General features: G+C 39.3%; 4 protein-coding genes across 7 annotated transcripts; 2 read left to right on the forward strand and 2 right to left on the reverse strand.

Moving 5' to 3' along the window:
• The first annotated feature begins 508 nt into the window (after positions 1 to 508).
• LOC120745732 (lipid droplet assembly factor 1-like) lies at positions 509 to 3,166 on the forward strand. Its single transcript, XM_040050822.1, has 5 exons — positions 509 to 643; positions 894 to 1,007; positions 1,120 to 1,288; positions 1,377 to 1,522; positions 2,119 to 3,166. Exons 2-5 carry the CDS (start codon positions 915 to 917, stop codon positions 2,185 to 2,187), a joined length of 477 nt encoding a protein of 158 aa, XP_039906756.1. The 5' UTR covers positions 509 to 643; positions 894 to 914; the 3' UTR covers positions 2,188 to 3,166.
• A 1,286-nt stretch (positions 3,167 to 4,452) lies between these two features.
• On the reverse strand, positions 4,453 to 10,449 carry LOC120745724 (ER lumen protein-retaining receptor 2). The gene is made up of 5 exons (XM_040050808.1): positions 10,191 to 10,449; positions 8,036 to 8,136; positions 7,780 to 7,938; positions 7,411 to 7,663; positions 4,453 to 5,719 (listed from the first exon to the last, which is right to left on the reverse strand). The coding sequence occupies exons 1-5, from the start codon at positions 10,279 to 10,281 to the stop codon at positions 5,685 to 5,687; spliced, it is 639 nt and encodes a 212-aa protein (XP_039906742.1). The 5' UTR covers positions 10,282 to 10,449; the 3' UTR covers positions 4,453 to 5,684.
• A 740-nt stretch (positions 10,450 to 11,189) lies between these two features.
• LOC120745717 lies at positions 11,190 to 16,238 on the forward strand. The gene is made up of 6 exons (XM_040050794.1): positions 11,190 to 12,201; positions 12,309 to 12,605; positions 12,688 to 12,785; positions 12,887 to 12,934; positions 13,153 to 13,263; positions 13,393 to 16,238. The coding sequence occupies exons 1-6, from the start codon at positions 12,117 to 12,119 to the stop codon at positions 13,444 to 13,446; spliced, it is 693 nt and encodes a 230-aa protein (XP_039906728.1). The 5' UTR covers positions 11,190 to 12,116; the 3' UTR covers positions 13,447 to 16,238.
• Positions 12,303 to 20,771, reverse strand: mfsd13al (major facilitator superfamily domain containing 13a-like). 4 transcript variants are annotated; one of them, XM_040050766.1, is made up of 8 exons: positions 20,574 to 20,771; positions 18,909 to 19,223; positions 18,397 to 18,825; positions 17,720 to 17,874; positions 17,529 to 17,612; positions 16,898 to 17,041; positions 15,539 to 15,664; positions 12,303 to 13,787 (listed from the first exon to the last, which is right to left on the reverse strand). In XM_040050766.1, exons 1-8 carry the CDS (start codon positions 20,739 to 20,741, stop codon positions 13,778 to 13,780), a joined length of 1,431 nt encoding a protein of 476 aa, XP_039906700.1. In that variant the 5' UTR covers positions 20,742 to 20,771; the 3' UTR covers positions 12,303 to 13,777. The 4 variants fall into 4 exon arrangements, with proteins under 4 accessions (XP_039906700.1, XP_039906708.1, XP_039906716.1 ...); XM_040050782.1 differs by lacking the exon at positions 12,303 to 13,787 and adding an exon at positions 19,894 to 20,036 and having other exon boundaries at positions 14,426 to 15,664; positions 20,574 to 20,688; XM_040050774.1 differs by lacking the exon at positions 15,539 to 15,664.
• Positions 20,772 to 20,893: the final 122 nt, after the last annotated feature.

Genomic DNA, 20,893 nt, shown 5'->3' on the forward strand with positions numbered 1-20,893 from the left:
GAGTCACAGAGCGATATCATCAGTCACAAAGTGTCTTGATTCATGTGCAGTCTTCAGGTAGGGAAATCCCAAAAAGGAATCCAAGTGAAGAAGACCCTTGGATGAGTGACGCTGCAACGTTTCTCCCACTGAAAACGATGAACAGAATCCACTTTTTGGGGCCATCAGTCATTTCTTTTCTCCAAAACAAATGAAAGTGCAGGGTGGGGAAGAGCTAAAGTTTCATTTTACAGTGTAAGGAGTGTATTTTTTTTTTTTTTAAATTAAATTCATTTTGTATTATTTTGTCACTGTTATAATTATTAATATTTTATTTTTTTTAATGTACTCCCTCACACGACAAAGCCTTCAGTATGGGACTAGGTTACCTTTATTGTAGATTATACTGTTTTTAATTTTCTTTGCTCCGTTGCTCTTGCTAGCCACCTAGAGCTGCAATACCTGAGGCCACCACTAGGTAGCAGCGTTAACATCGAGAACCGTTTCTGAGTTTCTGTGAAGAGGAAGAAGGAGGAGGAGGGACGAGAAGAAAGGAGATGTGCGTTTTTAAATGGGCGTGTTGTTTCCGTGGACGTGTTTTAAGCAGCCACGAGACATTCGTGATTTCTCTCTCATGTTGTGAGCTGCCGAGACTTAGTTTAAGGTTTGTACCTCACAGCAGAACTTGTGTTATATGTTTTAAAAAGTGTGTAATGAAAGTTACTTTCGTCCAGTGAACGGCAACAGAAGTTCACAACAGTTGTTAGCTTTATCCCAGATTTTGTTTCTGAGCTAGTTTTTATTGTTACTGGGGCTGAAGTGAGGATGTGTTGAGCCGTTGGAGTAACTTTTAAATAGGAAGTGTTGGGATTTAAGCAGCCAGATTGACTGTGTGTGTTTTTCCTCCTTCTCAGTCACTTCAGACCTGTGTGGAGATGCAGAGCAGCAGCAGTGAGAGTGGGGCTGACTTTGAGCAGCTGAAGAAAAGATGGACGGCCTTGGTGAAACACTTTAAAGATGACCCCAGGGTAACCCAAAACTTCACACCTCCACTTGTCAAAGTCTTTTATGTTTTCACTAATTTGTGTGCATCAGCTGATGGTTTGTCTTGCAGCTGCAATGAAACCTGATCTCTTACAGGTAGCACGGTTGCTGAATACCAGACTTGGGCGGTACCTCAGCAGCCACTCGTTTGTAGCTCTCACAGCTCTGATGTTCTGCGCTATGGCTGCAGTGCCTGTTGGACTCTTTGTCACTTTTGCTGTTGTGACCATGATGATATCTGCAGTGGGTTTTGTTTTCTGTGAGGGTAGGTGTGCTCACCCTTGCGCTGTAGCATTTTATGACACCGCACCACCTGGTAGTCACAAACCTGTCACCTGTGTTTGCTCTCTCAGCATTCCTGTTGTTTGTCGGAGGGTTGGCTCTGCTCTGGGTGCTCTCTGGTATCGCCCTCTTCGCCATCGTGGCCTCGGCCGTCGTCAATGTTTTGCATGTCACCACTTTCAGCCTGTTGAACCGTTATTACCCACATCTGACAAAGGTAACGTACTGACAGTTAAGCATGAGTTTAGTTGCCTTGTTTGGAACAAAGTTTGTGTTGTAAATTAAAGTGGATCTATTATACTCATTTTAAGTTCAATGTTATTATTCATGAGCTCTACTAAAGTAGCTCTGACGTTCATCAGACCTTCATTCACTGTCTGAAACAACCTTTTAGCTCCCTTAAAGACATCTCTCTTCTGATTGGCTGCCTGAGAGATGAGCTACTGGCTCACAGGTGTTACTTGCAGATTAACTTTTGACTTATTAAATATGAACTGTATACATTCAGTCGTCACTTTATTAGGTACATTTCTTCAGCTTCTTGATAATGGACCAAAATCTGAGGAATATTTCCACCACCTCGTTGAATCTGTGCCATGAAGAATTAAGGCAGCTCTGAAGGCAAGCGGGGGTCCAACCCTGCGCTAGTAATATGTAACAGAAAATAAGGAGCATAAGGAACATGGCAGGTCCTTTTTAGACATAAACGGGCATACATTTTCATATCATCGGGTAATGTTAAAAAGTTTGTAGCTTGCATTGGAAACGTTTGTTTTCTTAGTGGATGTAATCAGTTTTTCTCTTCGATAACAGAAAGGTGTAATCGAGGGCGAGAAGACAGAGTGTGAAACTTCAACAGAGAAGGACTCGAAGGCCAACTAGTTTTTCTTCTTCTGCCTGCCTGAAGTTTTGAGTCAGCCCTGCTGAATCCAGGAGGTTGCGATGCAGTGATACAGACTCCTGAACGTGCACTAGGGTGTTTTGTTTGAAATCTGCTGTTGTAACAGATCTCATTGTTATTGTATGTCTTAAGCCTAATATTGTTATTATTTCAATAGTCTCACTGTAGTGGAGAAAGAGAGAGACCCATGGAATAGCTAATATTGAACCTACCTCATTTGCTAAGTCAAGCAGCCTTGTTTTAATCAAATGCCAAAGATGCAGGCAGCGTTCCGATCTGAAGAGTGAAGCCGATGACGAGGTGTTTTAAACGTGCACTCTTTTAATGGCCACTCCTTTGATTGTGTGAAGACTTACAGCTGTGTAGTAGTGTGCCTGTGTTATTTATCCATCCCTTATTTGTAGCGTCCAGTTTTAAAAGCTCTCAAAAAACATTCAGTGTGAGGGCTCATTGACCAGTGAGGGAGGCTTTATGTGAGGCTCATTTCAAGAACTAGAGAAAAGGGGGAACTCTTGCACTTGCAGTGTTACTTTATCCCCCCCAAAAAAGGTCATGCACTACTTCATTACAGATGAACATTTTGTTAGAATGGAAATGCCGATATGTTTGTGTGTTCGACTGCAGTGTACAGCTACTTGATGTTAAGTGAAATGCACCAAAATGACTGTCATGTGTTTATGTTTGCTGTTACGTGTGAAGAGGAACGCGGTCTTCTGTCCAAACAGGGGTGAAAATATTCTGATGGGTCGCTCCAAAAAATAAAGAATGGTGACAAATGTTGTGTAGAACATGCAGTTGTAGTTATTTGCTGTACACAGCTGTTTATTGGTGTGATATCAATCATAATGAGGCCAAACTCCATGTACTGAGAAGATGTTTATCCATACTGCATATTGTGCATCTGATGACTGAACACAGATTAAACATTGTTGGGGTAAACTGAACCCAGTGCACGCTGTATGGTATGTTTTGCTATTCTATCAACATTTCTATACTTTATTTCTCTTGTTATCATCCAAGTCACATCTGGGGTTTATCTAGCTTTAGCTGGAATAAGGGAACTCTTGTCGAATTTAGCGATAATGATGTTCATTAGTTGTTTGTTTCTGGGAAAAGACATAAATGCAGCCTCGGGAGGGGTCACGAGCCTGCGTAAATGGGAGGTTTGCGTCAGGAAGGGCATCTGATATAAAATCTGTGCCAAATCAAGTGTGGATTCATTTTGTCCGCCCTCAGGGCAAGGGAGTAGCTCAAACTATGTTAGTGTTTCTCCAGTGTTTTCTATGAAAGCTGAAGTGATAGAGGCGTTTTGGACCATTCCTCCCTGGGCTGTATCACATTTGATGATACAGCCACTCAGGTATAACTGCTGGAAATGGTGTCTGCTACTTGCAAAGGCTATGTTGTAGACAGAAGTAGAAATTAAAAGGAGGGAAGCAGCATGGTTTACACCAACTCTATGGATGCTTCAACCACCGAAAGAAATTCTCAAAATATCTCACTTTCAAAACAATAAACTGAAGATTTTGAATTATGGGCTGCAAAACAAAATCTTTTCCCAGTGGCAGAAACAAGCTCCCACACCAACCTTCTTTCAGTACAAACAGCATAGAAAGGGCTCTGGTACATTGCAACCATGCTTCCAGTACCATCTCCAAAACCTGGAAAACCTGCTCCCGGGTTGTTCTTGGAAGAGTTACTGGGACAAGGATGAGAAAGTCCAGGCTGAGGCTGAACACACCACGTGTACTCGACAGTATCTTCAATTCGAATATATGAAAAGTAAGAGTGAGTGAGTGATACGGAAATCCTGACAAATCCCATTTTGTTTAAACTGTATATGCTGGAATTTTATTGCAAGTAAATGCTGCTTTACTTTCCCTCACATGCTCTATTTTGGTTGGTTGTTTTTAAGCAATTCTATTCACTCTGTAGCAAGTATATGAATTACTTTGTGTAGTAGCCCTTGATGGTTGACAGTCACAAGCCAGACACTTCTGTTGCTCATCTTGAACTGTCCACAGGCAAAGGTGTGGAGGATCTTAAGTCTTTATTTTTATCTCTGGCAGTTCATCTACCTTTCTTCCTTCATTTCTTTCCTCTTGCCTCCTTCGGGACCTATTTTTTCCTTTCTCTGGTTATCATCATTTGTACCTTTGCAGATTATATATTTAACAAAAGACATTACAATTTTGATTGGAAAAAAAAAAAAAAAAAAAAAAAATCACTCACACACACACACTAGATATGATTCTCATAAAATCTTTAATGGAGGTGATAACATGCAAAAAAAAAAAAGAATAAAATGAATTATTTAGGAACGCTACTATAAAAAGAAAGGAGAGGCCTTTTTAGCAATGCACCCGTTGGTGACCATCGCACCTTCTTAATAACTGAGCCATACAGGTAACAACTGAGATGTGACAATGTGCTGGAGGATAAACAGGGAAGCATCCCCAGTGTGGGAAAAGTGGCGGTTAGTTTTGTCCCCATTCCCAACATTTCAGGATCCATGTAACTGGCACATCGCCACCGGAAGGCGTTCATGAGTTTGTTGCTGGGGTGCGGTGAGAGTTTGTGCTCTGTCGACATCTATAAATGTGATGCAGCATTTATTCAAGACTGTGTGAAGCTATATAACAAAGAACAGTGAGCAGAAGAAAAACCGTTACAAAGCATCCTTATTCGAGACAGCCACCATTGGGAAAATACCGATACCTGCGATAAAATGATTGCTGGCATTAAAGTCATTCATTTCATGGGTTACTTCTTGAATTTAAGATCAAACCATTAATTCTGCTAAAATGTTCATTTAGAAAGCCATGTTTTACAAAATAATGAGCATGCTGGTGCGAAATTATGTTGACCTCTTTAAACATTACAGAAAAAAAAAAAAAAACTTGATACATGTATTAGAGGATATGCATACCTTAAAAAAATGCAAAAGTAAAAAGAATTTAAAAAAAAAAAAAAAATACTGTGAGAACTTTATCAGGCACTCTGATACATCACTCTTTATCTCACGCTTTAATAAGACTGTACATTTTGTGCATTTCATTACCAAGTCAAACAAGGTACTTATCAAAGTCGACCACCATGGATGATGTTTTTCTTTAAAAAAAAAAAAAAAAAAAAGCGCATACACCTCACATGTAGCGAAAAAAAAAAAAAAAAAAAAAAACACCAAACAAAAAAAAAAACCAAATCCTTTTCTCCTATTTGAACAGCAATGAAAAAAAGCTTAAGGCAAGATGCTGAACACAAAAATCCAATAGTTGATCTGGACTGATCTTTGTTCAGCTCTGGTGTTTGTTGGCATTTACCAGTTCCATCAGTAATCATCAAGAAGACTAGTGTTTTTTCCCCCGATAGTTGGCTCTCTGTCTCAGGCGTCTTTTACTACAGGTCATGAGAATCCATGACTTCCTCTCCACACCTCCTGAGTCTGCTCGGAGTCGCCGTCTCCTTCCATGCTTTTTTACGCTGGCAGGCTCAGCTTCTTGCCTTTCAACACTGAGGGATATAAAGTTAGACAGTCATCAGGTGAGAGCCATCTTTATTCCTGCAGCCACACTTTATTTATTCCACTATGCACTGACACTACACATGTAGGATCACTTAAAAGTGGACCATTCCTCAGTCTGTGTTCCCTCTTTGTGGCTCAAAGGCTTTGGGAAAGCTGTCTTTTAAAGATGAACCGATCACTAATGCTACAAATTAAACATTAATTTTAAAAGGAATCATTTTCATTTCCAGCAACTCTCTCTTTTGCATTCAAACAGTGTGATGTTACCTGATACAAGCTTTCATGTTAAAAGGTTAATTGATGACTAGAAAAATCCTTTAAACAGCAAGCAGAAAGATGTGTGAGCCCCCATTGTGCGGGAGCAAAAGGACAAGTACATCCAAGTGTGTAGTTTTGCGCAGCCGTCACATTTGATGAATACAAGCATCAGTTTTCAGGAAAAGCCAGAGATTTTCTGGGTGACGTCAAGCTTTTTCACAGCAGTTAAGAACGCCCTCTGGCTCTTTTGAGTTAAACTGTTCCAAGAACTATGTCCCCCAAGCAGAGAATAAAAGTTCCTTTGACGTGTTGATGAATGAAAAACACATATTTCTCATGTTCAATCCACTTGCTAATCATTTTTATATGGATGCTTAACACATTTGCCTTAAATGAGAGCCCTGGTTTATTTCTGGGAAAGGACACAAACCCAGGGGGTCACAAGCTATGGGACGAGCCTGATTAAATGAGATTGCGTCAGGAAAGGCATCCAATGTGCCAAATCAAACATGTGGATCCATCAGCTGTGATGACCTTTTAAAAGGTCAAAAATAAGGGAGCAACTGAAAGTTCCAGATGAGGATGATAAAAAAAAATCATCCAAGTTGCCCCAATCAACAAGCTACAAGTAACAACTAACAACCAACAAAATGAGATCCATTTAAAAAAGGAACTTAAAAAATATCAACTAAGTTGAGTTAAAATCTAACAAACTTACAAAAAACATCAAATTTGAGTTTTAAAGATCTCTGTAGTGACAAACGAGTGTCTCCACAGATGCAGCAGTTTTCTCTAATAACGCTGTTTAAACAGTGAATTGGTGTTAATGGCTCTGAAAGCCCTTCGACAGACTGGCGAGCTGCTCGGGCTGTATCCTGCCTTTTGATTTGTGCCAGCTGGGATTTGCTCCAGTCACCCCCATGACCCTGAATTAGATAAGCCGAAGGAAATGCATGGGTGGGTTTTCAAAGCACTATAATTTGGCTTTGTAAAATAGAAAGAATATTAAATAATAATAAAATACAAGTTCAGTTGATGCTAACAACCATCAAACCAGCTAGGAATTTCCAAATCATTGCACAACATCTCCTTTATGCCTTTCCCGGGACACTCGATTTACAGTAACATAAGGAGGGAATTTTGTCTTAAACAGCCATAACCTTGGAGAATTTTCTTTCAGGAAACTTGCGCTGCTGAAACGTCAGATTAGCGTAGGCTGAACTCTAGGATGAGGGTTTTCCAGGGAACAAGACACTGGATGTTTACACTCATCCCTTTCATCAAATCTAAGGAATGATTTCAGGGCCAGTGAGGGCACAAGGAGCAACTACATCAACTAAAGTGTCCCCACATATTTCACGTCTATGTAAAAAAATAACAAATTAGCCAATATCTGAATAATATCAAAGCTTAAACCCACCTTTGGTGACATAAAGATAGAAGAAGTCACAGTAGAGGACAGTCTGGACCACACCAGCCACTATGGCAATCATGTCAAAGAAGCCCTCAAAGTAGAAACGCCAGATCCAGTTGAAGAGGTAAAGGGCCCGATACAGCCCCAGGCAGAACAAGTAGTGGGTGGTGATCGTCTCAGCCTCCCCGGTCTTGCTGATCATGAAGAGCTGAGGCAGAATTGCCACCGACTCCAGGTAGATGGAGAACGTCCACAGGATCTGAAGAAGACATTTACATATTCAGGAACACAATTTTACATTTACTCCCAAAATGTCTGGTTTGGAATAGATCATGTACCTCACACTTTGACTGCGATACAGCAGTTTGAACTCACCTCCAGGGGAGAGAAGTCATGGTTAATGAGAACAGAAAGACCCCCGACAGGAACCACCAGGAACTCCACTCTGAAACTGTCGTGGTTTCCATCGTAGGTGGCCCTGAACTTCGCGTAGATTAGGTATACGGTGGCATATGCGCAACCGATGTAGATCAGCTGGTAAACAGCAAAGAACAGCCTGTCACTGAAGTGTTCTGGGAGAAATGGTGAAACCTATGTGAGGGTCAGGGCTGTGTGGTTGGCGGTGTCTTACCTTCATGCATGTGTTATACAGGGAGATGAAAGAGGTGAACAGATCCAAGTAACGTGTGGTGAACACAAGAGCAAACAGAATTTGGCTCTTTCCAGAGATGCCTTTAAGAAAAATATCAAGCAGAAACACAGTTTAGGCTGACATATACCTCAGCAGTTCACACAAAGCTTCACAAACAGCCTGGGCAAAACACAAATCATGTTTTTTCTTTATTGAACAGTGACATCTGCTGGAAAAAAGATGATACTCCGAAGTCAAAGAGTTCAAAAAACAAGACTGTTTCTTTTCGTTTGGATTCATTTTAAAGGGTTAATGGAATAATGAGTGATGTCACCCTGTCCTGATTTGCCCATGGGACTCCAGTTTTTCCCACGTATTCCAAATACATGGAGATTAGATTTTTTTTTTTTTTTTTTAAGTGGCTATGAATTGTTCATATCTGTGAGCATGAGTAAAACTGTTATCAGACTTCATGTCCTGTCCAAAGTGTACCCTGTATCTTCCCATGATACATGGTACACATGATGCAAGAACATGATGCACCACCTCAAAACCACAATCAGGTCCTAATTCTCCAGGAATCTCAACTAGTGTTTGCTCGACATTCTTCCTGATAAAGATCGGGGGTTTTCAGCAAGTGCCATCTTCACTCTCTGTGGCATGTTTGAGTTTGGCCTGTTCGGTGTGTCTTTTTGGAATCTATAACAATCTTTCCTGAACAATGTCAAATGTTTTGATCCATGTTCTTTATATTCTTAACTGATATCACACTTTTTAAGGGTATTTTGGGTCGGTCATCGTGTGCCCTGATCTACTGGTGGCAGTGGTAAGAGACAGGCAACATGGGGAAATAAATAAAAAAATAAATAATAGGAGACACTCTTTATAAACAGACGTGTTTTTTCAACCAGTTTCCACCAAGTAGACAATATTCAAAATTATTGGTCATTAAAATCAATGACCTCAGATCAGAGGATGTTATATGTTAAGAGTGTATATTCAGAAAAAAAGCGAATTATTTGTATGTTCATTGTATGTTGATGTCAGGCTGAGTGCATATTCATTGTCTTTCAATTTTAATGACAGACCAGTTCAATTAACAGCCTCTCAGATTCACTTTGAGTAATCTCTTCCTCAACACAAGTTAGATTTTCTCTTGGTTTCGTTTTATTGGGGATCTCCATAAGGAGTCGTGTAAGTGACTGTTAAGACCTATACGTTTTAATAAATCAATCAATATTTTATTTATTCCTTTAACAACACAAAACTTCCAGTACCTCCAGATTTAACACAAAGCTACATATTCTTCAGGTTTTAGCTTTTCACCCAAAACGCATGCGTCAACTTTTTTAATCAATCACAAATCTTTATCGAAAGTGGGACACAAAACCGCCCCCTTCTATGACTTATCTATGACTTTAGATAATCATAGACTGCATCACTGCTACCCATGTTGTTAGTTATTATTATTAATGCCTAAATTTGTATGTGAGTCTAAGCATAAAATGCATTTTTAAATAAGTAAAACTTTGTACAAACTCTTTTTTAGCAGGTTTGCTACTTCCGTAGCGCTTTCTAGAACGCCACGTCAGAAGCCAGACCCAAAAAATCGAGCCCCTCACACTTAAACAGTCACACTATCCGAGCAGGAGTAAATGGATGTGAGGTGGAGGGGGTGGTGGTGAAACGTGGTGGTGAAAAGTTATTCTAAATATATTTGTTAAAGGTTCCAATAATGTGCTTAATTGTCCAGTAAGCAGTAGGAACCCAACTGGCCGCACTCAATCCACAGATCGGAGAACGATTAACGTACAAAAGAAATTCCTTCAAAGTCAACCGTTACTTTGATGTGTCTGCGTTATATTTTCCACCAACTTTAATATTTCACTGTCTAACTGCAGCAAACTTAGTAGTAGCTTGTGATGGAGATGCAGGCAGCACTTTTTAGCTGCCATCATCAGTTAGCCCATTCAGCAGCTATTAGCCGCTGCTTCAAATGAATGAAGAGGAAACGTTAGCATTGCTAGGTAGGTAGCTTAGAGGTTGCTGCCTTAAAAGATCAGATTTTTTTATCGATTAACACAAGTGAAACGGAACTAGTGACATTAGAAAACCTCACTGTAGCATTTATATTAAAGCTATATCCGGTGCTCACCTGCACACGACCTGCTTTTCCATATTTTGAGTAGCAGGATGATGATAGCAGCCAGATGAGAAAGATCTCCTGTGAGCCTGAAGATGTTCATAGCTGCGAAAAAAAAAATAACAGAGACACAGCTGAGAAGCTAACGTGGACTTTGAAACGGGTCACGCTTGATCCTGCCTGGTGTGAAGGATTCTTCTGCTCAACTTGGAGGCACAACACACCGGGATTCACGGGCTTGAAAATATGGCGAGGGTGCAGGTCGACGTGGAAGGGGGCGGGACAAAACACATAGACAGATTTGCATTGGACCAGAGAATGAGTGACAGCAGGAGAGGACCCGCCCACAACAAGCACGACGCTGAGAACATGAGCCCTGGTTGAATGAGGAGGGTCATCACAGACTTGTAAACCCCATAAACCTAATAACTGGCTGTGCCATCCTTGGCAGCAAGAACTGGCTGTTGATATGATTTTCTTTTTATGAAATGCTCTCATCAAAATGTTTTTTCTGGCATATGTAAGACCAGGCTTTGTGATCTTTTTAGTCATCAGTGGTTTTCTCCTCTCATGGAGGCCATTTTTGCCTGGTCTCTTTCCTATTGTTGAAGCATGAACTCTGACCTTAACTGAGCCAAATGAAGCCTTCGGTTCCTTAGATGTCATTCTGGATTCTTTTGTAACCTTGTGAATTAGTCCTCAATGCTCTTTTGGAGTAATTTTGGCTCGCAGGGCACTCCTGGTAAGCTCCCCAGTGTTCCAAGTTTTCTCCATTTGTTAATAACGGTTCTCACCGGGTGGTTCACTGGAGCCCCAAAGCCTCAGAAACGTGATTTTTGTTTTTTTTTTATAACTCTTTCCAGACTGATAGATGTCTATGACTGTTCCTCACCTGTTCTTAAATTTCTTTAGATTGGGGCATGATGTGCTGGCTTTTTTGGATATTTCTACCCCACTTTACTGTGCCAGATATGTATTTCTTGAGTCAGCAGGTCTGGCAATTGTCAGGCCAAAAATATGGTTAATCACAGTTAAGTAATGATTTACAAGAGGGTGAAGGGAAGTGGCATGAGTGTCTGGCAGTACTTGCTGTCAAATTGGTCACAACCTCATAATTAGGTTAGCGGGGCAATTTTTTAGGCAGGGCTGAGTAGGTTTGGATAATAGATAAATGAAAAGAATCATTTAAAAACTTAATTCTGTTTTTACTGAGGTTGTGTTTGATTATTATGAAACGTGAAATGTGACAAATATGCAAAAAAGCTAAGAAGTCAGGAATGTGGTAAATCCTCTTTCAAGGCAGTGTAGATGCATAAATAACAAAATGTGGGGAAAATAAAATCAGCGAAAACAAAATTCATAGAATTTACTCTCTTGTGTGAGCACGATTGCTTCATACATATTTCTCCAAACCAAAACTACACATTCAGCTTTACTGACTTGCACTGAGTTATTTACTTTCCGCATAACCTTGCATGATATTATTACTGCCGGAGTCCTGTCACCAAATCTCTACACATTCTCAATAATTCAAAGTATTATTCTACCGTTCCTAGATTGCGCCATCATGTGTGCACAGCATGAGTTGATATTTGTGTCTACACGCAAAAATGTTGCCCATGTTGGGTAATAAGGGGTGACGGGGCTATTTGTGATTCCCCATCGCCAGTGACACCAAACCTTGCAATCCTTCATTTAAGAGCGTGAAATCAATTAAATGTACTTACACTTTAAACAGTAACTACTAGTAGTACAGTAGTTCATAATATCATGTTACCATAAACACAATAAACGCTTTGAATATATACAGATCCATTAATTGTACTGTAGAGCTGCACAATACAGGAAAATAAGAAGGAACTAGTAGACTTGAGGAAGTTCAGTCTACCACTTCCCATGTTGTCAGCCATTTAAAAAAAACGGCTGATACAAGGAATCATGAGATCATTCAGTGTCTTTCAAGCCGCAGACATGGACCGGTTGTTTTGGCTGTCTCTCCTGCTCGCCCACCTGTTGGTCACAGGTAAGATCATTTTCATATCTTTGCCGTCTGTAAATAATTCCTCTAGGAAATATATGTAAAAGGCTGGGTGTGATTCATATTGATTCTCTTTTGCCTGTTTATTGCAGCTGGCGAGGATACATGTCATGTCAACATATCACAGTCAAACAACATAATCTGGAAGAAAATAGGGGAAGAAGCTGTTTTCAATTGTACAGTTATTTCCAAGTGTTCAGTAAAATTTTACTGGTTTAAAGAGAATGTCTCTCTACCACTTCATATGAGTAAAAAGTACCAAAGAGAAGCGTCTTTTCAAATTAATTCACTTAAAGTGAGTGACAGCGGGATGTACTTCTGTGCCGCAGCAACTCAGAATGGGTGCTGCACACCGTTTGTAGGGGAGGGAGCAACTCTTGTAGTGAGAGGTAAGGACTGTTTAGAGAGAAAACTCATTTTACAGTCATTAAAATGAAGACGACGCCTTCACTTTCTTTCTTTTTTTTTTAGAAAATGCTAAAACAGTGATGGGAAAAATCGTGTCGGTATCATTTGTCCTCTTGGCCGTCTACAGCTTGGCTATAGTGACGCTCATCATTCTAAAGAAGGTGAATCACAGACACATTTATTTTAATGTGATCTATTGTGCAAGCCGGACTGAAAGTCAGTTTGTGCTCACGTGAAATTAACCTTTCTCTTTCTGTTCTAGTATGGCTGCAATATGAACATCTGCAGAAAGACATCCAAAAACGACAAGGTCTCTCTCTTCTGTTTTAACTCATGTTTGATGAATCCATTGTTTTCAAAATAGGGAAAAGCCCACAGATGCAAAAAAAAAAAAAAAAAAAAAAAAAAAAAAAAAGAGGAACAGGAACGAACTAAACCCTCTGTAAATACCAAGGCAGAAAAAAATCCTAACCCCCCCTCCAAAAAAAGGGCTTTATAATAAATTTTTACTCATCTTTTCCCTTATAGAAAAACGCAAATAAAAAAGTACAGTTCCAGGACGTGCTGAAAGAAATGCACAAGAAGAGAAACATGGAGACAAACAATCAAACAGCAAGCAGAAGCTCTTCTGAAGTTGAGGTAAATGTTGTTGTTGCAGCATGTTGAGGTTAGATTTAGTCAAATAGACAGATTGTGTAACTTCTGCCGCAGGATGTCTGTACAAAATTCAATTTAACTGTTTTTGACCAAGTTTTAATATCGTTTCAGGCCTCGAGCAACGACCTGCAGCATTCTTCTGATGACATCTATCAAAATGTCTAAGCTTCATTCAAGGAATTGATGAATTCAGACCTCCATCATCTTGACGGAAAGGAAATTGTAAAGCCATTAAACACCAGCTGGATGATGCTGTTGAGTCTGAGGAAACAAGCAAGTCTGCAAAGGATGCAAGTCATTTGTGCTTCTAATCTTTTCTCATGAAATGAGACATAAAAACTACAAAACCAGCGTGGACCAGGCGACTATTTCCTCTCTAAACGTTAAGGCTCTTACACAACCCGCCTTTCACAAAGCATTCGAAGTTGTGTTGGTCTCCACCGCGCTTCCACAGCTTCCTTGTTGCTCATAACAACTTTTTCCAAGGATTTTATTTTCAGGACTTTCTGCAACACAAAAGGGGGATAATTAGACGATCCACATTAGAGGAATTACATCTGAATTTCACTTCTACAAAAAGCAAAATGTTACACCTTTTATTGCACGAATCATTAATCACAACGATTACTGGCAGTGAACTGACATGAAATGATAAAGCCATTTCTCATTAAAGGGGTCATGGCACTTTTTTGATAGCGCTTAATGTTTGTTACATTATTGACCAAGAATTTCTTTAAAACATTCTTAAAATCTAATCACAAACATAAATGTACCACGGATAGATTTTTTACCATTTTTAATTAGAAACAACACATTTATAGAATCTGATACCAAAACATAGAACAAGATACAGCACATGTCTGTATGTCAAATACAGCTTATGTTATCATAGGAAAAGAGAGGGCCTTGTTTCTCTTTAGAGAAATCACAGTAAACTTATTAGAAATTCACATTAAGGCAGTGTTTAGCATTCTGAGCCAGCTGTGAGGCATATCCCATCCCCTAAATCTCAATACATTTTACATTAATGTCCATTCACACACTGGATTATAATCCTTAGATTAGTTTTCACCATTTACAGCCTTTATTCAAAATCTGCATAAACTGCCCCAATTTGGGCTTCTCTCTACTGTAAACTATCAAATACAGGTGATGCGAGCCACTTCAATCATGTTTTTTTTTTTTTGTTTTTTTTGTTTTTTTTTTAAATCTGCATGGAGGTTATTAACCATCAAGTTTGTGACACTAACTGTCTTTTTCATCGGGTAAAATAAGGCATTTCATTAACCGGCAAAATGAAATTTTTTGTTCTTGATGAATACCTTTCATCGATCATCACTGTTGATGCCAGAGCTTGTGAGACCTGAGTTTAAGTGACAATAATTTCTGATGTTATGTGGCCACTTTATGCGTCTGCATCTGTGAAAAGCTAAATGGAGTGTTTTTACCTTTCTCTCCCTCTCTATTATATAGATGATATATAAAAGCATCATAAACAGACAAAAAAAATGAAACAAAATATTTTTTGTGTACAAAATGATCAAAAAAAAATCAAAGTCGACACTTAAATGATAGTCTTCAAGAAATAACCACACGACAAGTTTTTTGTTCCAGAGATGCGAAGCTGTTAACTAAATACTTCTCTTCAAGTAGATGCTTGAGTTTGTGTTTCAGTTGACTCTTTAAGGATCGAGAATGTCTCGACTATTTGTTCTCATTGCTAAAGCAGCGATCTAACATCCAACTTCAATGTTTGCATGAGTAAAGTTCCTTTAGTTAAGTTCATTGTTTACTCAGAACCTTTTGGCCTTCCGAACATCCACCTTATAATGTAGGATGCTGATAAGTGTAGCTGAACAGTTGGTGGGATTCTGTCATAAAAATATATCTCACAAACTAATTATAAACTAACAAACTATTATAATGCTGAATTTGTGCCCCGCCCAACCCAACAACCAGTAAATGTTTAAGAATGGGAAGTAAAATACCACTTTTAAATCAAAGTAAGTGGGATAAAATCTAGATATATTTGCACCCAGATGAAAATTGCCATTTAAAACATTTACTTCTTTCCACTTTTGTTTGATTTTAAGGTACTTGATGATTTACAGTTGTCCCCTGTTAAAATTTCAATATATTCACTCATTTAAATATACAAAAATACTCATTTTAAATGACTAATTTACAGATCCCAACTACAGGCAATTAAGCCAGGTTCTTTGAATACCGAGAATACTGATATTAGCCATCAATATACTTTGTGTCAACTGTGTGACTGTTGCGAATGGAAAACGGCCTCCAAGCCAGGACTTGCAGAGCAGCGACACACATGGGCACCAAGCAAACCAAGTAGAACATGGCTCTGTGGAGGCTCTCCAAGGCACTAAAAACAAGGACAAACAAAGTGTTGGTGTAGTTACATTTATTTACAGCTGAATCATCCTGACTGTCACAATGCTAATTACGGAAACTGCAAAAGCATGCCTGTGCATGTTGACTGTGACTCGTTTAAATGGTGTAAAGAGGAATCAGTGGACGTACAAAACCATAAAGATCTAAGATATTTCAAGAGTCAGTTTATGTGCAAGGAATCGCTGTGAGCCAAAAGCACTCTTCAGATTCCTCTAAACAGTTTATGACAAGGTCTTGGTTCTGAACGATGTCAATGAGAAACACTATCCCTAATATGGCCAATCGTGCTCGATTTAACCACCCACTGGTTAAATGTTATGTTTACGAGGGTTGCCACTTAGAAGAAATGTGGTCTAAAGGGAGCTTATTTTTATTTTCACGCAGTGGATCAAGTGAGGGCCTGCGATAAGATATAACAATTAATTGAAACTGTGACACATACAAATCCACTGTAGGAGAGCCCAAGAAAAAAAAACATTGTAGATGGAAAACAAATGTTTCAGTGGTTCAGATTTTAGAAAATTATATAAACAGTGACCTTAGAAAAAAAAAGGCGAAATCAGAGAGGCTGTCTCTTGAAACTGGTGTTTATTCAGTTGACTATAAAGTCGATTTTCTGCATAATAAAACTAAATAGCAACCATAGAAAAAAATGTTGTTCTCCTTCAAATTAAATGTGCCTCTATTTAGATTATCTGAAATTATAAGGGATCACAGTGGTGGATTTTTGGTGGTTTATTTTACTACTTTACAGTTTTAACTTTTTAGATTAGCTTCTTATTCTGCATTTGTTTAAAATCTAAAACACACTTTAAATCCATCAGTGTCATCACAGTTTATTGGTCAAAGTTAGATTGTTGTTACATGGTGCTATTGTTTTATACAGGATGGATTATCTACATTTCAATAGAAAAACGGGTTATTTATACTATAATGGGATAAACGGCCCCAGGCTTAAAGCTGAATAGTAACTGAACACTTTGGAAAACGTACTACATTAAACATAGGTATCAGCAGCTGCAGCAACTAAGGCCCTCTTATTTTTTCCTCAGGTTTTTAGTGTTTACTGTACAGCAAGTTATGACATAAAGTATTAACAGACAGACTTAGGACACATGTCATAGATTTATGGCTATAATCTTAAAACCAGCTCCAAAAACATTTGCGTCCATTAAGTCAACAAGTAGCAAGAAATTCTCTGTACCTCGGATCTGAATCCTTTGTGACATCCTTCAGCTGTTCATACCCAAAGTGGTTCAGGATATTTAACACTATCATAGGAGCCAGAGACTGAGCTGGCTTTGTGAACAGTGCATTTGTTCCAAACACCATGGAAGAGAGAGGGGAACTACAGGAGGCGAGGAAGAAAAGAAAACGCATCATCACACATTAAATCATAAACTTGTTGCATTGCGTGTTAGTACACAGATTTGTGAGTGCTTAAATGAAATAATGTTGCATATTTTCCTAGTTTATGTAGGAAAATCACGAGGTTTTAAAACAATGCTGTAGCAGCCAGAGTTAATGAAGTGGTTTATATTTGAATCTGAGGAATGACTGAATTAGTCATTTGTGCTGACGTTCATATTTATAGTCATGATAGTGACACAAGTCAAGGGGATGGCAGGGTTGGTCTGCAGGCCCACCAGTTTGGTCCATCTCTGAATAAATACTAAATAAATACTAATAATATTCCCATCAAACTCAGCTGTTCTTTGTTACATATAACTGACAGAAATAGTGCACAAGGTAAATGTCTCGGCTGATTAAAATTTTGGCTTTGTCGGTATGACATAAAGGACAGTGGTGTCCAAACTGTCGAATGTGTTTCTTACCTGCGCTTGTATTTCTGCAGGTCAGTGTCAATAATGTCAGCCAAAGGCAACCCAAAAAGACTGAAGGAGGCCTGAATTATAACCCTGTATAAAACATAGAAACCGAAAAGAAATAAAATCAATGCAGTATAGTAAAAAAAAAAAAAAAAATTTACATATCAAGACAAACAAGCCCAGCAGTAACTTCTTACATGTTAATGGTGAGGAAAAATGCCATGAAATAGTAGTGCTGAGGACCAATTGCTAGCATGACAGCTGCCATTCCAGCCTCCACATAGAAGATGAAGAGGATGATCCTGTAGTAGCCATGCCTATGCAGCAGACTCTGAGAGCTCAGCACTAAAAGCTAAAATGAGGACAGTCAGGAACAAGACATTGGGTTAGGCGAAGCAGATGATTAAAAAGCTGCAAGTATTTTAAAACCCTTTTCTTTTCGGTGCTTTCAGGTGTTTATTTAGACCTCTGACATTTGAGCAAGGTGGAGAGTTGGCAGCCGAATAGCTCTATTTATGAACTATGTGGTAAACGAATATAAATAAATGGTTTTAAGTAGTTATTGCAAATATTTCTGCCCAAAATACTACAAAAACTGTCCATTTAACATTGTCTATATTCCCTGTATTTCAACCTTGTTCCAAATTGAGAACTGAAAACTGGTACCGCCTGAGAACGGATTTCAAATTTTCCAAGCTTACCAATTCCTTTATCAGTGCAGTCAGCAGTAAATATCAACTGAAAATGATCTTTGTACCTCACTGTTCAGGACATGTGACTTTAATGGACTAAAGCAATCAGTGTGGTATTTTAAAGCATTTATTCTAATCTTTATGGGGAAAAAAACTAAAACACTAACACTGTGGGACGATACCTGTGGACAGATGAATGCTGCTCCATACATGATGCTCTTTGCCAATGATGGAAGCACATCTGGAGGAATCAGGTGCTCAGTAAATATCATGGTAAAATTATTAAAGAAGGCCAGCATGAACACCTGGAAGAAGTTCATTAGTACAAATAGCTGAAAGTCCCTGTTGGTCAGGATTTGCCATGTCAACGTTTTCAACGTGGAGAAGGAGCATGCCAATGGATGCGAAGTCTGATCAACAGACGCGGGAGCATCTGATTGAGATGCTTTATTGTCAAAGCGGCTCTCGCTGTGGAAGCCTGTGTAGAGCATGCAGCCACAGCTCAGGATAGCAATCAGCACAGCGAATGCCTGAAAGGCCAAGAAGTCTTCCATGTTGTTGGAAACCACACCACAGAAGAGGACACTGGATGAGCCAATGAGAGAAGCCACCTGGGAAATAAATAAGAAGGGATATGAAAAGAATGACGTGCTTAGGTACATAGAGAGAAGAGACGTCAGGATGAAGGGCCTACCTGGTTGTACTTTATGAGTCTAAGTCTGTTCTGATGATGGCTGGAAATCTCTGCAAACAAGGCACATTGTGCCAACAGCACAAAAGTTAGCATGCCATCGAAAGCACACAGCGCTACTGTCAAGTGTAAACCACTCAACCAGTCGCCAGGGGCGTAGGAACGCCACGGGAACCAGGCTAAAAGAAAAGCTAGCGAGTAGAGGGGAGCGCCGTACAGGATGGAGAGACGTCGCTGAGAGCAGCAGGGTACCCTGGAGTTATCTTGCAGGTAACCAAAGAGAGGGTCATTAACTGCATTCCACACCATGTACACCACCTGTGGATAGGAAGCATGTAAAAGTGTTAATAAAAAAAAACAACAAGGAAATCTGTCAGAAATTTTAAAAAAAAAAGAAGAAGTAAACTTTAAAATAAATAAATAACACAGGAACTTTACTGCCATTTAATTGTTTATCCATTGGTTAATCACTTATGAACTTGTATTATGTATGACAATGTTGGAGGTTTTTATCATCAGGAAAAGCTGTAAAACTTATGAAAATAGAGTTAAGCCCAAAACCCATGCCATCCTTTGCATTTTCCACATCTATCCCTTGGTCCATATCAAAATCTTTACCAAGCCGATCCTTGTCTTTGTGACTCCTGCTAGTCCTCCTTTTTCATTATTCCACCCATTTTGTGCAACATATCAGTACCACTGGGTGCAAAACTGCCTCACAGCATAATGCTACCACCACCATGTCCAAAGCTGATGGAGCATTCTTAAGATTGAAAGCCTCAACTTTACTTCTCAAAAATTCCTTGCCACTGTGTCCAAATAACTCCATTTTTTTGCCTTGTTTGACCAGGTTAGGATTAAAGCTTTTTTTTTGGCTTGTCCATGTGAGCAGCTGCAGATTTCAGTCTAACTTGAAGATGCAGACTTTGGGGGAGGGGCTTTCTATCTCGGTTGACACACTTGCAGTCCATGGCGATGTAAAACTCACTTCACTCTGGACGGTGACGCTGGTGCTCCAGCAGTTTCCAGTTCACAGTAGCCTTCAGCTTTGGTGGTTTTCGAGTTTTTCCTGAACATCATAACCCATTTCCTATCATCTGAGAGTGACAGTTGGGGTGTTCTTCTAGACCTCTGCAAATTGCATTTGAATAACTTGTTTAAACTGATGATCTTGGAATTTGCATTTGTTTAGAAATGTTTCCAAGAGACCTTCCCATCCTGTGTAAATCAGCAGTTTTCCTGCTTAAATATTCACTCAGCTCTCTGGACTTTCCCATTGTTCTGGGTATTTGTTATTCCACTGAGTGCCATCAAGCAAATCCTTTTTATAGTGGTAGAGAGAAACTACAATTACTATTCAATCATAATCAGTAATCGTTAGGTTACTAAAAGAAGTCATTCCTGGGCATGCATGTTAGACATCGACATCAACATCGGCTTATATTAGCCCTCTTGACTGCAACTGGCTGAGAATTTCACAGATACTGAAGTGATTTTATGAAGATAGAAATCCCATAGAAATTCTTATGGGTAATCTTTTCTTTTTGATGCTTTGAAGAATTCAGAAGCCAGTTGTTTTTTATTTTAAGCAACCGGCTCTTTAAATTGTACTCTACAACTGTGCAACTCACAGAGTATTGGTCAAGAAGGACAGGTCAACATACTCACTTGTGATTGGTGAAACGCTCCTTCGGATATCTTGTACCTATTCAGGAAGAGTTTCACATAGTAGAAGCTGAACATATTGTTTATCATGCTAGACCCCAGAGTGGTCATGGCATAAGCCAGCGCTCCAGGGTTCACCCCAAAGTTTATCAGGTGTCGGAAGACATTCATTGTTCCGGTCTGGAAACACTCGAGACAGGTTTCACCTTCACGGCCACGAGAGCTTAACCAAGTTAAATGTGTCTCTAAACGAGCAAGGAGCGAGGAGGAGTTGTTGTCACCTGCAGCACCGGTTTTACAACGCTACTGCTGTTTAGCATTGC

This window comes from Simochromis diagramma, unplaced genomic scaffold, assembly GCF_900408965.1.
Source record: "Simochromis diagramma unplaced genomic scaffold, fSimDia1.1 OVJJ01000321.1, whole genome shotgun sequence".
In the NCBI taxonomy this organism is placed as follows: domain Eukaryota; kingdom Metazoa; phylum Chordata; class Actinopteri; order Cichliformes; family Cichlidae; genus Simochromis; species Simochromis diagramma.

What these genes read in the sequence shown, in the direction of transcription:
- LOC120745724 (XM_040050808.1), bottom strand. Translation starts at nt 10,281, where the DNA reads ATGAACATCTTCAGGCTCACAGGAGATCTTTCTCATCTGGCTGCTATC. An exon ending in GAAAAGCAGGTCGTGTGCAG is followed by an intron (nt 8,137 to 10,190) that starts GTGAGCACCGGA and finishes TTTTTCTTAAAG; the next exon opens with GCATCTCTGGAAAGAGCCAA. An exon ending in CTATCTTTATGTCACCAAAG is followed by an intron (nt 5,720 to 7,410) that starts GTGGGTTTAAGC and finishes TATATCCCTCAG; the next exon opens with TGTTGAAAGGCAAGAAGCTG.
- mfsd13al (XM_040050758.1), bottom strand. Translation starts at nt 20,741, where the DNA reads ATGAATGTCTTCCGACACCTGATAAACTTTGGGGTGAACCCTGGAGCG. An exon ending in GAGCGTTTCACCAATCACAA is followed by an intron (nt 19,224 to 20,573) that starts GTGAGTATGTTG and finishes TCCTATCCACAG; the next exon opens with GTGGTGTACATGGTGTGGAA. An exon ending in TTTTTCCTCACCATTAACAT is followed by an intron (nt 17,613 to 17,719) that starts GTAAGAAGTTAC and finishes TGTTTTATACAG; the next exon opens with GGTTATAATTCAGGCCTCCT.
- LOC120745732 (XM_040050822.1), top strand. Translation starts at nt 915, where the DNA reads ATGCAGAGCAGCAGCAGTGAGAGTGGGGCTGACTTTGAGCAGCTGAAG. An exon ending in ACTTTAAAGATGACCCCAGG is followed by an intron (nt 1,008 to 1,119) that starts GTAACCCAAAAC and finishes GATCTCTTACAG; the next exon opens with GTAGCACGGTTGCTGAATAC. An exon ending in ATTACCCACATCTGACAAAG is followed by an intron (nt 1,523 to 2,118) that starts GTAACGTACTGA and finishes CTTCGATAACAG; the next exon opens with AAAGGTGTAATCGAGGGCGA.
- LOC120745717 (XM_040050794.1), top strand. Translation starts at nt 12,117, where the DNA reads ATGAGATCATTCAGTGTCTTTCAAGCCGCAGACATGGACCGGTTGTTT. An exon ending in CGCCCACCTGTTGGTCACAG is followed by an intron (nt 12,202 to 12,308) that starts GTAAGATCATTT and finishes TGTTTATTGCAG; the next exon opens with CTGGCGAGGATACATGTCAT. An exon ending in AGACATCCAAAAACGACAAG is followed by an intron (nt 12,935 to 13,152) that starts GTCTCTCTCTTC and finishes TTTCCCTTATAG; the next exon opens with AAAAACGCAAATAAAAAAGT.